An 11,141-nucleotide genomic window follows, 5' to 3' on the forward strand; every position below is an offset into this window, starting at 1 on the left:
GTTCCAGCCCTAGGGCACCATCCCCTCAGTGCCTTTTGTCCCTTCCCAGTTAAAGAGCCCCCCTCTCCCACCACTTGGCCTGGAGAATCAAGGCTGGTGTGGGTCTCAGGGGGAATGACACTTCCTCGGCCCAGGGCCCAAGGCTCAAGTAGGGGATGGCTCTTCTCAGGAAGTGGTGTGGAAGCTTCTGGTTTCCTTCGCGGGTCCTCAGCTGCTGTGGCTCCAGCAGCTAATGGGAGACCCAGCCCCTTCCTTCAGACAGCGCGGTGGGGCCTTGATGACAAACTGCAGTCTGCAAACTACCCGCCATTCCCAGCGGGCTCCGACACTGGGCCCTCCAAGCTCCTCTCTCCCCGCTGGGTACACCTGCCTGACACCCGCCCTCACCCGCTGTCTGCCCGACAAGCGACAAGCGGCTCATCATGCCACATGCCCACTGGGCAAGCCGGCGACAACACGGCCGGGGAGGAGGGGGCCTCTGGTGGCAGGCAGCCTCGGCAGGGGGTTTAACCGTACCCGCCCCGATCGGGGCCCGGACGCCCACGAGGCTTCCCCCGCCCCCCCCACCCCGCCGCTCCCCCTGCGCCGCGGCTCCATTCTCCACTTGAGGGCCCCGCGCTGGGTGTTCCAAGGGCACATTTCCAAAGAAGGATCACGGGGAGCGGAGAGAGGCCGTTGCACCGCTCACAGAGCTGTCCCGGGCGCTGCCAGCGGGCCCCCAAGCACAGCTACCGGGCGACGAACGCGTGGATGCAACCCGGTTCACCCATGCGCAGAACCGCCGGCCCCACTCCGTCCCCGGGCTTTTCTCGCGCCTGCACTACATCCCCGGGCCGCTAGGGGGCAAGCAGCCGGACTTCACGGGTGGGGAGGGCGTTGGGGGCGTGCGGAGCCGCAACCCGGAAGCAGTCGCTAACCCGGAAGAGGTGGTGTTCTAGGGCTTTGCTGGCGGTGGTGGCGGTGGTGGCGGTGGTGGTGGCTGTTGCGACTTTGGAGGTTGGTGCGGCGCTAGGATGAACGCGCCTCCCGCCTTCGAGTCGTTCTTGCTCTTCGAGGGCGAGAAAAAGTAAGTGGAGCAGGCGAGGGGTGGGCCGGGGGTTGCGGGCGGACCCTGGGGCTTCTCGGGCTCGTCCACAGCGGGGAGACGGAAGCAGCTTTTACTGTGTCTGCGGACTTGCGCCAGCCCTGCGGGGCGGTGGTCAGTGGCCCGGTGCTGCAGCGGAGGAACCCGAGGCGCGGAGAGGCTAGGGACCTGCCTGGGCCCACGGGAAGTGGCGGTGTGTATGGGAACCAGGGTGCCCGGCGCCACAGTGCTTTCCCTGTGGGATCCGGCAGCCTCCTGGCCGCCGCCTTTGCAAGCCAAGGGCTGGCTCTCCGGCTCACGACCGATCCTCAGTGGCCTGTGAGGAGCTTACGGGGGCTCCTTGCCTGCAGCGAGCGAGGGAATGTGGTCCCCTGGTCTCTCCGCCTGGGCTCCCTCACGTAACGTCTCCATGTCTTTGGGCAAGTGACTTAAGCTGCCCGAGGCCTGTTTTCCTTCTCTGGTAAACAGGCTTCCTGCGGCATTCAATCACAGGATGTTCTCCGAGGGGAGCTTAACGGGGTAATTTACTGAAAGTGCTTAGGCCAGGGCTCAGCACGCAGAAGACCCTCTGAAACACTGGCTTTTTCTTTTTTAAGATTTTATTTATTTGACAGAGAGATCACAAGTAGGCAGAGAGGCAGGCAGAGAGAGAGAAAGCAGGCTCCCCGCTGATTAGAAAGCCCGATGCGGGGCTCAGTCCCAGGACCCTGAGATCATGACCTGAACTGAAGGCAGAGGCTTAACCCACTGAGCCACCCAGACGCCCCAACGCTGGCTTTTTCTTAACAGCCTGGTGTGCAGGGCTCTGCGGTCTAGCCCTTGCCAGCCTCTCCGTCGTCCTTGAGAACAGTGGTTGGCATCTGGGGCCATTTTGCTCCCCAGGGGACTTTTTCAACGTCTGCCAACAGTTCTGATGGTCACAAAGTGGGTGCTGCTCGTGAGTACAGACCGGGAAATGGTGCTCATATCCTACGGTGTACAAGACAGCTCCCTACAGAGTAGAATTATCCACCCTAAAATGTCACTGGTGCCAAGGAGCAGTCCAGAGCAGGTGAGGGCCTTGCAGAATCAGGGTGTAGCCCCTCTGCTGCTCTGAGTCCGAGAGGTCTTTATGGCTGAAGAGATTGTGTCCTCACCTGCTGCTTTGTCCTCTTCCCAGGATTACCATTAACAAGGACACCAAGGTACCCAATGCCTGTTTGTTCACCATCAACAAAGAAGACCACACGCTAGGAAACATCATTAAATCGTAAGTTCCACGTCAAAGGCTCTTGGAAAGCGTTTATTGGGGGTCTTTGAGGCAAAGCAGACATTCTGGAAGATTTCCCGCAGTCTCTGAGCTGCAGGAAGGTCTGGGGGTTTGCTTTGGCAGTTCCCACATTCCAGTTCATTCTCTCCAAGATGACGCTGACCTAGATCCGATCGCACCGCCGTGTGTCTCATTTATCTGGGGCAAGCCGGAGAGACGCGGGCCTGCTTGTGTTTCTGTGCTGAAGAGCAGGGAGGGGCAGTCCGGGCCTGCTGCCACCCACCCCTCTTCGGGACGATGGTCTCTGGGACACCTGGCACACACACATGTGCTAGAGATTGGCTCTTATTAGGAGGGGAGAAGGTGGGAGAGGCTCTGCGGCTAGCCGGTGCCCCGGGGGACAGCGGGTATGGGCTGGTGGGTGCGTGTTTACACCAGTGTAGTCCTGACCAGCTCGGAGGTTGGCGATGTGGTCACTGTTCTGGTCTAAGGTCTTGTCGTTTCTCTGCTGAAGACACCGTGGGTGAAGCCGGGGTTTCCGCGGTGTGCACATGTGGGGTCCCGGGCGGGAGCCCAGGAGGCGGAGTTGGCGGTCTTCTGTCTGGGTGACTCCCGCCTTGAGCCACGCCAGTGGTGCCCCCAGGCCCTTCTAGAGCCTTGTTGATCCCCTGCTCTGGGAGCCGTGTCCCCACCTATGCAAGGGCCCGCCCTCGTGGTGCGACCCGCCGACCGAGCTGCTCTCGAGGACCCCGTGGGCCCCGGGCACGGCACGCAGACGCAGATGCAGGCTGCACAGCCTTGCAGACAGGGCCCCAGGGGTGCGGGCGGCAGCTGCCAGCCTGTGCTGCCCGGAGGACTTCCATTCACCAGCTGCTCAGGACCCGAGCCTTCTCCCCCTGTTGCCTTTATAGCTGTCAGATGCTCGTCCTGGGCTTTGTCTGGCTACTAGACGCGGGCTCCTTGGGGCTGTCGCGGGGTCCCCTGCTTCCCGAGGGAAGAGTTTGCTGGAGATCCTGCTTAGCAGCTGGGGTCCTTGGAGGGTGTGTGTGTGTGTGTGTGTCGTCCCCATGAGGTGGTGATGGTGGTGGTGGGATGTGTGTGTGTGTGTCTTTGGGTGTCTTTTTTGGAATGTTTCACTTGGTTGATTTTTGCGGGGGCGGGGGATCAAGAGCAGGGAACCCGCTGGGGTCAGCCCCCGCAGCTGTACTGGCTTCCAGGCCTCAACCCAGTGGGAAGAGGCCTTGGTTAGAGCTTGGTCATCCCCAGGGGTGCTCGGCTCAGCGCCCCGTGTCACATCCCCCCAGACAGCTGCTGAAGGACCCGCAGGTGCTATTCGCTGGCTACAAAGTCCCCCACCCCTTGGAGCACAAGATCATCATCCGGGTGCAGACCACCCCGGACTACAGCCCGCAGGAGGCCTTCACCAATGCCATCACGGACCTCATCAGCGAGCTCTCCCTGCTGGAGGAGCGCTTCCGGGTGAGCGGCGCTGGGTCTGCCCGGAGCTGCGGTGTCCTCGTGCCCACAGCCCGGACAGCCCGTGGAGAGTGTCCTGCGCTCTAGGGGGCGTGGGGGGAGGTGGTTCCGTAGGACGTGGACTAGGGGTAGGGCGGTAAGGCTGGGGGCCTGTTGGGTGCAGGCACGGGTGGGAACCGGAGGGCTGGCTCCAGGGGCTCCTGCAGCCCTTTGGGACTGCTCCCCCGAGCCTTCTCTGGTAAGGCCTGGCCACTCCCGGGGTGTTTGTGTAGGGGGCAGCTCATCCCAGGGTGGGGCCCCACAGTTAAGGAGGCCGAGAGGGGTGGTCCCACCCGTCCACGCAGAGGGCCTCAGAGTCTGACCTGGGTGTAGGGGAGAGACCCCGGCTTGTCCATGTCCACTACCGTGGCCCCTGCGCCTCACGCAGATGGGGTGGGGGGCGTGCAGGGCCACGGGGCTGCCTCCTCACCGTGGTCCTTTAAGCTAAGCGGCCGCTGCCCCTCTCCGCTCAGGTGGCCATTAAAGACAAGCAAGAAGGCATCGAGTAGCGGCGGGGAGAGTGTTGCTGGGCCGGCTCCCACCCTGCGCTGGAACGTTGTTCAGCTCCCAGTACAGGACAGCGGCTTCCCCAGCGTTGGGGACATCCTGGTGAGCCCGTCCCTGCCGGCGTGTCCAGCACACAGTCTGTTTCGCTTTCCTGATAAAGAGCAGCAGGAGGCCTGGTCGGGGGCTGCGGCGGCAGCAGGTGCATGGGGCGCGCGGAGGCCGAGGACTGGTTTCCCATCGTGGACGGGCCCTGCACCCCGGATTCCTGGCTGAGGAGCTGGTGGGACTGAACTCCTTCTAGACCAGCTCTCGGGAACCCAGGCCAGGCCGGGGGTGGGGGGGGCAGCCAGGCAGCCTCTGCTCGCCGGCTCAGCCGGCCTCACACCGTGTCGGCGCACCAGCCGGGCCCCAAGCAGCTCTCCAGCCTTGTACACAGCAGAGAATTTAATAAAAATATTCCCCGATAAAAGCAGTCTCGTCGTTTGCCCCAGAGCTGAATAAGTTAAGTCGGAACCCCAGAACTCCCGCACCTCCCTAGAGGCAGGAGCCCTGCACTGGCTACTGTCTCTTCCAGATGGCCACGATGTTGGAGTCCGTTAGAGCCGTGAGGTAGGTAAAGGTGCGGTTGGCCGCCACCGTGTTCACCATGGTCTTGGTCACCATCTGGCCGAGGGCCCAGGGCTGGGGCCACTTAAGGATCTGGGGGGTGCAAAAGAGGGGGGCGGGGCTCCAGCTTCCTGCTCACAGCCCCCGCAGTGGGCGGGGGTTGGGCAGGGGCGCCTACCTGTGTTGGGGCCTGTGGCGCGGCCGGCAGCGGCGCCTGCTGGCTCAGGAGGTCCCGGACATCGTAGAGCCACACGTTGCCCTCCTCGTCCCCACACAGCACTATCCCCTCATCTGCCAGAGGCTCAGAGTGAGAAGCGGGGCCGGGTGGGACACAGCCACAGGGGGTGAGGGGGCAGGGAGTGCAGGGGCTCACCAGGGCAGGTGCTCAGCGAGAAGTAGGCCAGCTTGGTGGGGGACCACTGCAGCCGCGCCAGCACCACCACCGCCAGCGAGGACTGCTTGCCGCGCGCCCCCCACGTCTGGCTCCAGCTCCACAGGCAGATGGTGCCCAGGCTGTTCCCCTTGGAGGCTGGGGAGTGGGGAGAGAACAGAGCTGGGTGGGGGCCCCTCTCTAGACACTTCATGGTGCCCCGGGGGGACCCCTCAGGAGCCCCCAGCCCCAGGAGAAGCTGCCCCCAGAGGCCTTCCAGGGCCTGTCTCGGCTCCCAGGAGGCCAGGCTGTCCCCTGCGCAAGGTCTACTCACCCACCACATCTTCGTTCACAAACGCCAGCCCGTCCACTCTCCGTCCGGCTGCCTCCGAGCCCTCGGAGAACACAAACTCCACCTCACACACCCTGCGGGACAGAAGGTGCTGGTGAGCCACCCCACGGCCCAGGAAGCCGCTCCTGGAGACGCTGGGTCCCCCCTCACCCATCTGCCTTCTGCCAGGAGACGCACCCACGGAGCTGGGTTCTGGGCCCGGAAAGGGGAGCCGGCACGGCTGGGGTGCAGGCTGGCACGGGACAGGGTCTGGAGAGGCAGGGACTTAGGGTCGGGGAACAAGTGGCTGCTGCACGGTCTCCAGCGGAAATGCACGCGGGGTCACACGGTGCTTGCAAAGGCAGCCACATGTCAACACAAGGAGAAGCAGACACCTCTGCGGCGTGACCGCCACTGGGCTTGGGGCCAGATAGACCACGCTGAGCAGGGAGCAGGGGAAGCCCTGGGGCTTCACTCCCAGCTGTGGCAGGGGCCCACACAGGCACTTGGCTGGACAAAGGCCACCACTGGGCCTGACGCTTTTGCTACCTGCCCCCACGTCACCGCTGCCTCACTGCTGTCACCCGGCCCCTGAAGGTCTTCCCAGACTGTTCATAGCACTGGAGACAAAATTCAGTCTTGCCCCAGAAGATGGAGCCCGTGTCCCCTGGCCCAAGTTGCCACCTTATCTTGTGGTGCGTCCTCCCACTTCCCAGGCTGGGCCGGACCTCCCTGGTGGGACCACCCCTGTGCCAGCACCTTCCCTCCTGCTGCCTGCAGGCTCCCCTGTTGGGATCTAGGCTTGTGCCCATCCGCCGCCACTCACCTCCTCATCGTCCCCTTACTCTCCTTCCTTCACACTTGACGCTACGCTTTGGGGGCACTAACAGGCCACCTTCTCTAAGGATGTGGGCCGCACGAGGGCAGGGGGCCAGCCTAAGCACGGGCCCAAGCCTTCCAGGCGGTACAGAGGAGCCTTTCTGGGGCCTCATCCCTGTCCGGACACCATCCCTGACCGCCCCTCCAAGGTGAAGTGAACACGGCTCTGAGAGCTGCCCCGGCCCAGTCCCACAGCTAAGCAGCCGTGAGGAATGGGGCACGGACCTTTCCTTGAGAGACTAGAGGAGGTGGGGACAGGCCAGCCCCATGAAGAGGCCCCTGAAAGCAGCCGCTGGCTGCTCGGGATGGGGCAGGGCTTAAGTCCCACCCCTGGCAGATGTGCTGGGGGTCAGGCATCTGGACAGCTCTGAGGCTGGCATTCAAGGCCTCCCCGGTCAGCCTCACCTCCTCTTCTGGGGCTGGTCCAGCCGCACGTCCCAGCAGCAGCAGCCACCCTCGCAGCCGGCCAGCAGGTAGGCATCTGGGCAGGAAGCCACGGGGCAGAGGCGCAGTGGGATGGACGCAGTATCCAGGGTGAGCAGCTGGCTGCCAGCGGGGAGGAGATGGTGAGGCCTCGGACCCGGGCTTCTGTCCGCCCTGGCAGCCCCCTGCCCAGCCCCAGCCTCACCTGGCCTGGAATTCGTAGTCGTGGTTGGGCACCCCAAGGTCCCAGAGGATGATCCGCTTGTCATAGGAGGCCGCTGAGGGGGGAAGGGGAGAGAAGGCTCTGAGGAGACCCCGTTCGCTCCAGCAGGCTCCATCTCAGGATGAGACCGTGGTCCCAAGGCCACCCACCCCCACCAAGGTGTGCAGGGCCACAGCTGGGACGTGGAAGATTTGAGGGCCACCAGTCTCTACCTCACTCTCTGCTACCACGGCCCGTGCCAGGCCCACACATCCCTTCTTGGGCTTAGCACACTTAGCACCCAGCTCACAAGGTGGCCCAGCCACCCGGCTTCCAGGCCACAGAGGAAGAGGAGGCAGGAGCTAAAGCCCTGTCAGTCGTCCACCAAGCCACACTGCTTCTGGCCCGGCCGGAGCTGACCCCGGTGGCCCGTGGTGACGCCCACCAGCCAGGGCACTCCCTCCCATCCCGGACTGCAGGACAGGATGCTGGGGCCCCCTCAGGGACATGGGAGAGGGTCTTACTGAAGAGGTGGGTCTCGTGGGTGGGGCTGAAGCAGAGGGTGGCGATGGCCTTCTTGTGGGCACGGATGACCCCACAGCAGAAACCAGCCCGCACGTGCAGCAGCCGGACCAGGCCCCGCAGGCCCGCGGCTGCCAGCACACTCCAGCGCTTCTTGTGGCCGGCCTGCGTCACCACGGTCAGGGCTGTCCAGGCCACCGAGAAGAACTCCTGGGTGGGGATGGGGGCCGGGGGTGGGGAGAGTGGGGTCACTAAGGGGCAGAGCTGCGCATGCCAGCGAGCTCCAGCCAGTGGAAGCGAGACCCAGCAGGACCAAGTCATCTGCCGCCCCTTCCCTGCCCCCTTGCCCCACGGGAGCAGCCCCGGGCCCTCACCTCGCCAGGGGCCTTGTACTTGTGCAGCACGATACCCGTCTGGCAGTCTATCACACACACGGCCTCGCCGCCGCACGTGGCCACCGTCTGGGAGGTGGCCCCCGCGTGCCCTGTTTTGAGGGGTCAGCCTCAGTAAACACATCGTCTGCGCAGTCCGCCCCTGCAGCTTGTCTTTCCTGGCCCTGACGATGCTCCAGGGGCTGTCTCTCCCAGGACCCCCATCCACCGAGGCGGCCCCCTCCAGGTAGCGTCCCTGGGCCCCCTGTCTAGACAGCTGGTCCTGCCGGTTCCCTGGGGTGCTCGCCCTGGCCCTGCCTGCCCGCCGTGGCTGTACCCTCCTCCCAGGCCGGCTCAAAGGCGCAGGCCCAGAGCTGGGTCTCCAGGTCCCGAGGGCTGTTGTTCTTGCTGTGACACTGCAGGAAGTGCAGGGGCTCCAGGTCCAGCGCAGGCTGTGGGGGCAGAGGGGGCGTCACAGCTGCCCCAGCCTGTGCTCCCTGCCGGCTGCTCCCTGCCCCCTGGCTGGCTTACCCGGCTGCCATCAGAGCCCAGGGCGCTGCCCTCCACGCAGACCGAAGAGGAGGTACACACCCGCTTGTTGGGAGACAGGTTGAGTGAGACTTCATCCGGCCGTTTCACGGCCACGGGCCTGGCCTGTGGAGGGGGTCGGGGCTGGGCTGAGGGCCTGGGGGCCACGGGCCCATCTGCCTGGCGCTTCCTTCCTCGGCATCACAGGCTGGCCTACACCCTCTCACGGGGGCAGAAAGCAAGGGCTGGCCCAGGGTTAGTGTGAACGAGCTCAGGCATCAGGGACCGTCACCTGGGCTCATTTCCAGGACCCCTGCCCCATCCCCTTTCCCTACAGTCTCCCTAGGCAGGCCTTGGGAGTTGCAAGGTACCACACTTACCCTGGGTTCCTGGGCAGCTGGGGCTTCTGGAGGCCTCTCCGGGATGTCTGCCTCACGCACCTGGGCCCCACCAGAGGCCACCAGCTCCTCAGAGATCATCCGCACCTACGTGGGGTGGGGACGTTGGGGAACTAGATACAGTCCTAGGGGCCCCGGGCCCCTCTCCCAAATGCTGGGGCAGAGGGAACTTCTGCTTCCCGAGGTGGGAAAGGGCCTTTCTTTTTCTTTTTTTTTTAATTTGACAGAGGTCACAAGTAGGCAGAGAGGCAGGCAGAGAGAGAGAGAGGGAGAAGCAGGCTCCCTGCTGAGCAGAGAGCCCGATTCGGGGCTTGATCCCAGGACCCTGGGATCATGACCTGAGAAAAGGCTTTAACCCACTGAGCCACCCAGGAGCCCGGGAAAGGGCCTTTCCAACCAATAAGTCTCCCTTCCCTGACCCACCCCACTCTCTACCACCCCTTACGGCCAGAGGCCTCTAAGGCAGCTGGAGCCAATCGAGGAGCTGGGAGAACGGAGTCTGAGCACAGCAGGCGAGGTCATACCCGCCACTGGGTGAACTCGCTGAGGGACTCAGGCCCGTAACGGATGTCCCTGACAGCAGACTTCACAAAGTCAGCCTGGGCCTTCTCTGCCTCGTCGCCTGGGCTCAGTGCAGCCTTGAACTTCTCCCAGTGAGCTGTGACCTGGAACAAGAGGGACCAGATTCAACCCCAGTCCACCCCAGATCTCCTGGACCCCTGCCTCCAATCTCATGGGCACAGGTGTCTCCACTTCAACGCCTCCTGGAAGTCTCCCTGAACTACAGCCTTAGCGGCAGCGTGCACGAACCCACACAGAATGCGCGTGCACAGACACACACACAGCAGCCCCGAGGAGGAGGAACAGGAACAGGAGGCGGCGGCGGCGGCGGCTCGGTACAGCTTCTGGGCCCTGGCTGGGCCCTGCCTGCACACCCAGAGAGCAGGACCTTCCTTGAAAGAGGCCAAGCACCACAGCCAGGCTCAAAGCAACACATCAGGCGAAGGGATAGACGCCGCTCAGTGTCAGGGCAGAGAGTTCCCGGAACGCCTCCTCAGGGTCCTCCGAATGTCCATTCTGTCGCTCGCTCCTCAAGGCCCCCCGACTGCTCCAGAGACATGGGTCCGCCCCCTTACCCGGCTGGTCAGCTCCCGGTTTAGGTTCTCCACCTGAGAAGAGGTAGACGAAGCATCCTTGCCATTGACCTTACGGAGCTTGGGCAGGAGAAAGGAGACTTTCAGGTTGTCACTGACCTGCGGGATGAGGGAGAGCGGCTCAGTGTCCCCCCAAGCTGTGGCTCAGCCCCGCTGGAGTGCTGGCCCTGGGTCTGGAGCAGGTGGGGGCCCCCACTTACAGTCAGGAAGGGGTTACCCTCCAGGCTGAGCTCCTCGAGCTGCGGGAACTGGCACAAGGCAGTGACGTCCCCCAGCTGGTTGTTGGCGCAGCGGAGGACGCGCAGGTGGGACAGGCCCAGGTTGGCGGGCAGCGTCTCCAGCTGGTTGTTGGAGAGGTCAAGCTCTTGAAGCTGCGTCAGGCGGCTCAGGAGCTTGGGGTCCAAGTGCTCTGAGAGCAGCTTCAGCCCCGACAAGCTGGGTGGGGGCAGACAGGGAGGGCTCACACCGGGGCAGTCCTGGGCGCCTGCTAAGGCCAGGCTGCTCTACACCCTTTCTGCAGGGCTGTCTCCCCCACAGCCGGGACCCCTTCCAGGGAGAGGCCACTCGGGGCCCCAGCCCGCCCGTCTCTTAACGGGAGCCCAGCGCTCGGCCAGAGTGTCGGAGGCTCCGCCTAACCGACAGGGCGATAACGGGGCCGGGCAGGGAGTGGGCAAGGGTCCCAGCCTTACTTCCCGACCGGCCGGCGACCCAGGCCCGGGTGGCGGGCTGTGTGGCCGCGGCCCCGCGGACCCCCGTCGCCCCCCGTCCCGCCTCTTACTCCAGGCTCCGTATCTTCCCCAGTCGGTCGCTCTTGGGACGCCCTCGCTGCATGAGCAGCCGCGCCGACAGAGGGCCCATGGCGACGAGGCACGGCCCGCGCTGGCCGGTTAGCGGTACCGGCGTCCGGCCGAGTCCGTGCCTCCTGGAGACAGACGCTAACGTCCGCCCCCGGCGGAACTCTGGAGGCGGTGCCGCGCGACGACCGGAAGGAAGCGGCCCCGC

At 64.5% G+C, this 11,141-nt stretch overlaps 2 protein-coding genes across 3 annotated transcripts; one reads left to right on the forward strand and one right to left on the reverse strand.

Moving 5' to 3' along the window:
- The first annotated feature begins 967 nt into the window (after positions 1-967).
- POLR2J (RNA polymerase II subunit J) lies at positions 968-4,421 on the forward strand. Its single transcript, XM_032872476.1, has 4 exons — positions 968-1,066; positions 2,244-2,333; positions 3,638-3,812; positions 4,322-4,421. Exons 1-4 carry the CDS (start codon positions 1,014-1,016, stop codon positions 4,355-4,357), a joined length of 354 nt encoding a protein of 117 aa, XP_032728367.1. The 5' UTR covers positions 968-1,013; the 3' UTR covers positions 4,358-4,421.
- A 430-nt stretch (positions 4,422-4,851) lies between these two features.
- On the reverse strand, positions 4,852-11,102 carry LRWD1 (leucine rich repeats and WD repeat domain containing 1). 2 transcript variants are annotated; one of them, XM_032872478.1, is made up of 15 exons: positions 10,918-11,102; positions 10,340-10,574; positions 10,122-10,238; positions 9,510-9,650; positions 8,968-9,072; positions 8,591-8,713; positions 8,397-8,511; positions 8,063-8,172; positions 7,691-7,898; positions 7,170-7,242; positions 6,947-7,087; positions 5,666-5,757; positions 5,335-5,490; positions 5,140-5,252; positions 4,855-5,054 (listed from the first exon to the last, which is right to left on the reverse strand). In XM_032872478.1, exons 1-15 carry the CDS (start codon positions 10,995-10,997, stop codon positions 4,914-4,916), a joined length of 1,950 nt encoding a protein of 649 aa, XP_032728369.1. In that variant the 5' UTR covers positions 10,998-11,102; the 3' UTR covers positions 4,855-4,913. The 2 variants fall into 2 exon arrangements, with proteins under 2 accessions (XP_032728370.1, XP_032728369.1); XM_032872479.1 differs by lacking the exon at positions 10,122-10,238 and having other exon boundaries at positions 4,852-5,054.
- Positions 11,103-11,141: the final 39 nt, after the last annotated feature.

This window comes from Lontra canadensis, unplaced genomic scaffold (assembly GCF_010015895.1).
Source record: "Lontra canadensis isolate GAN:19392208 unplaced genomic scaffold, GSC_riverotter_1.0 scaffold45, whole genome shotgun sequence".
NCBI lineage: Eukaryota > Metazoa > Chordata > Mammalia > Carnivora > Mustelidae > Lontra > Lontra canadensis.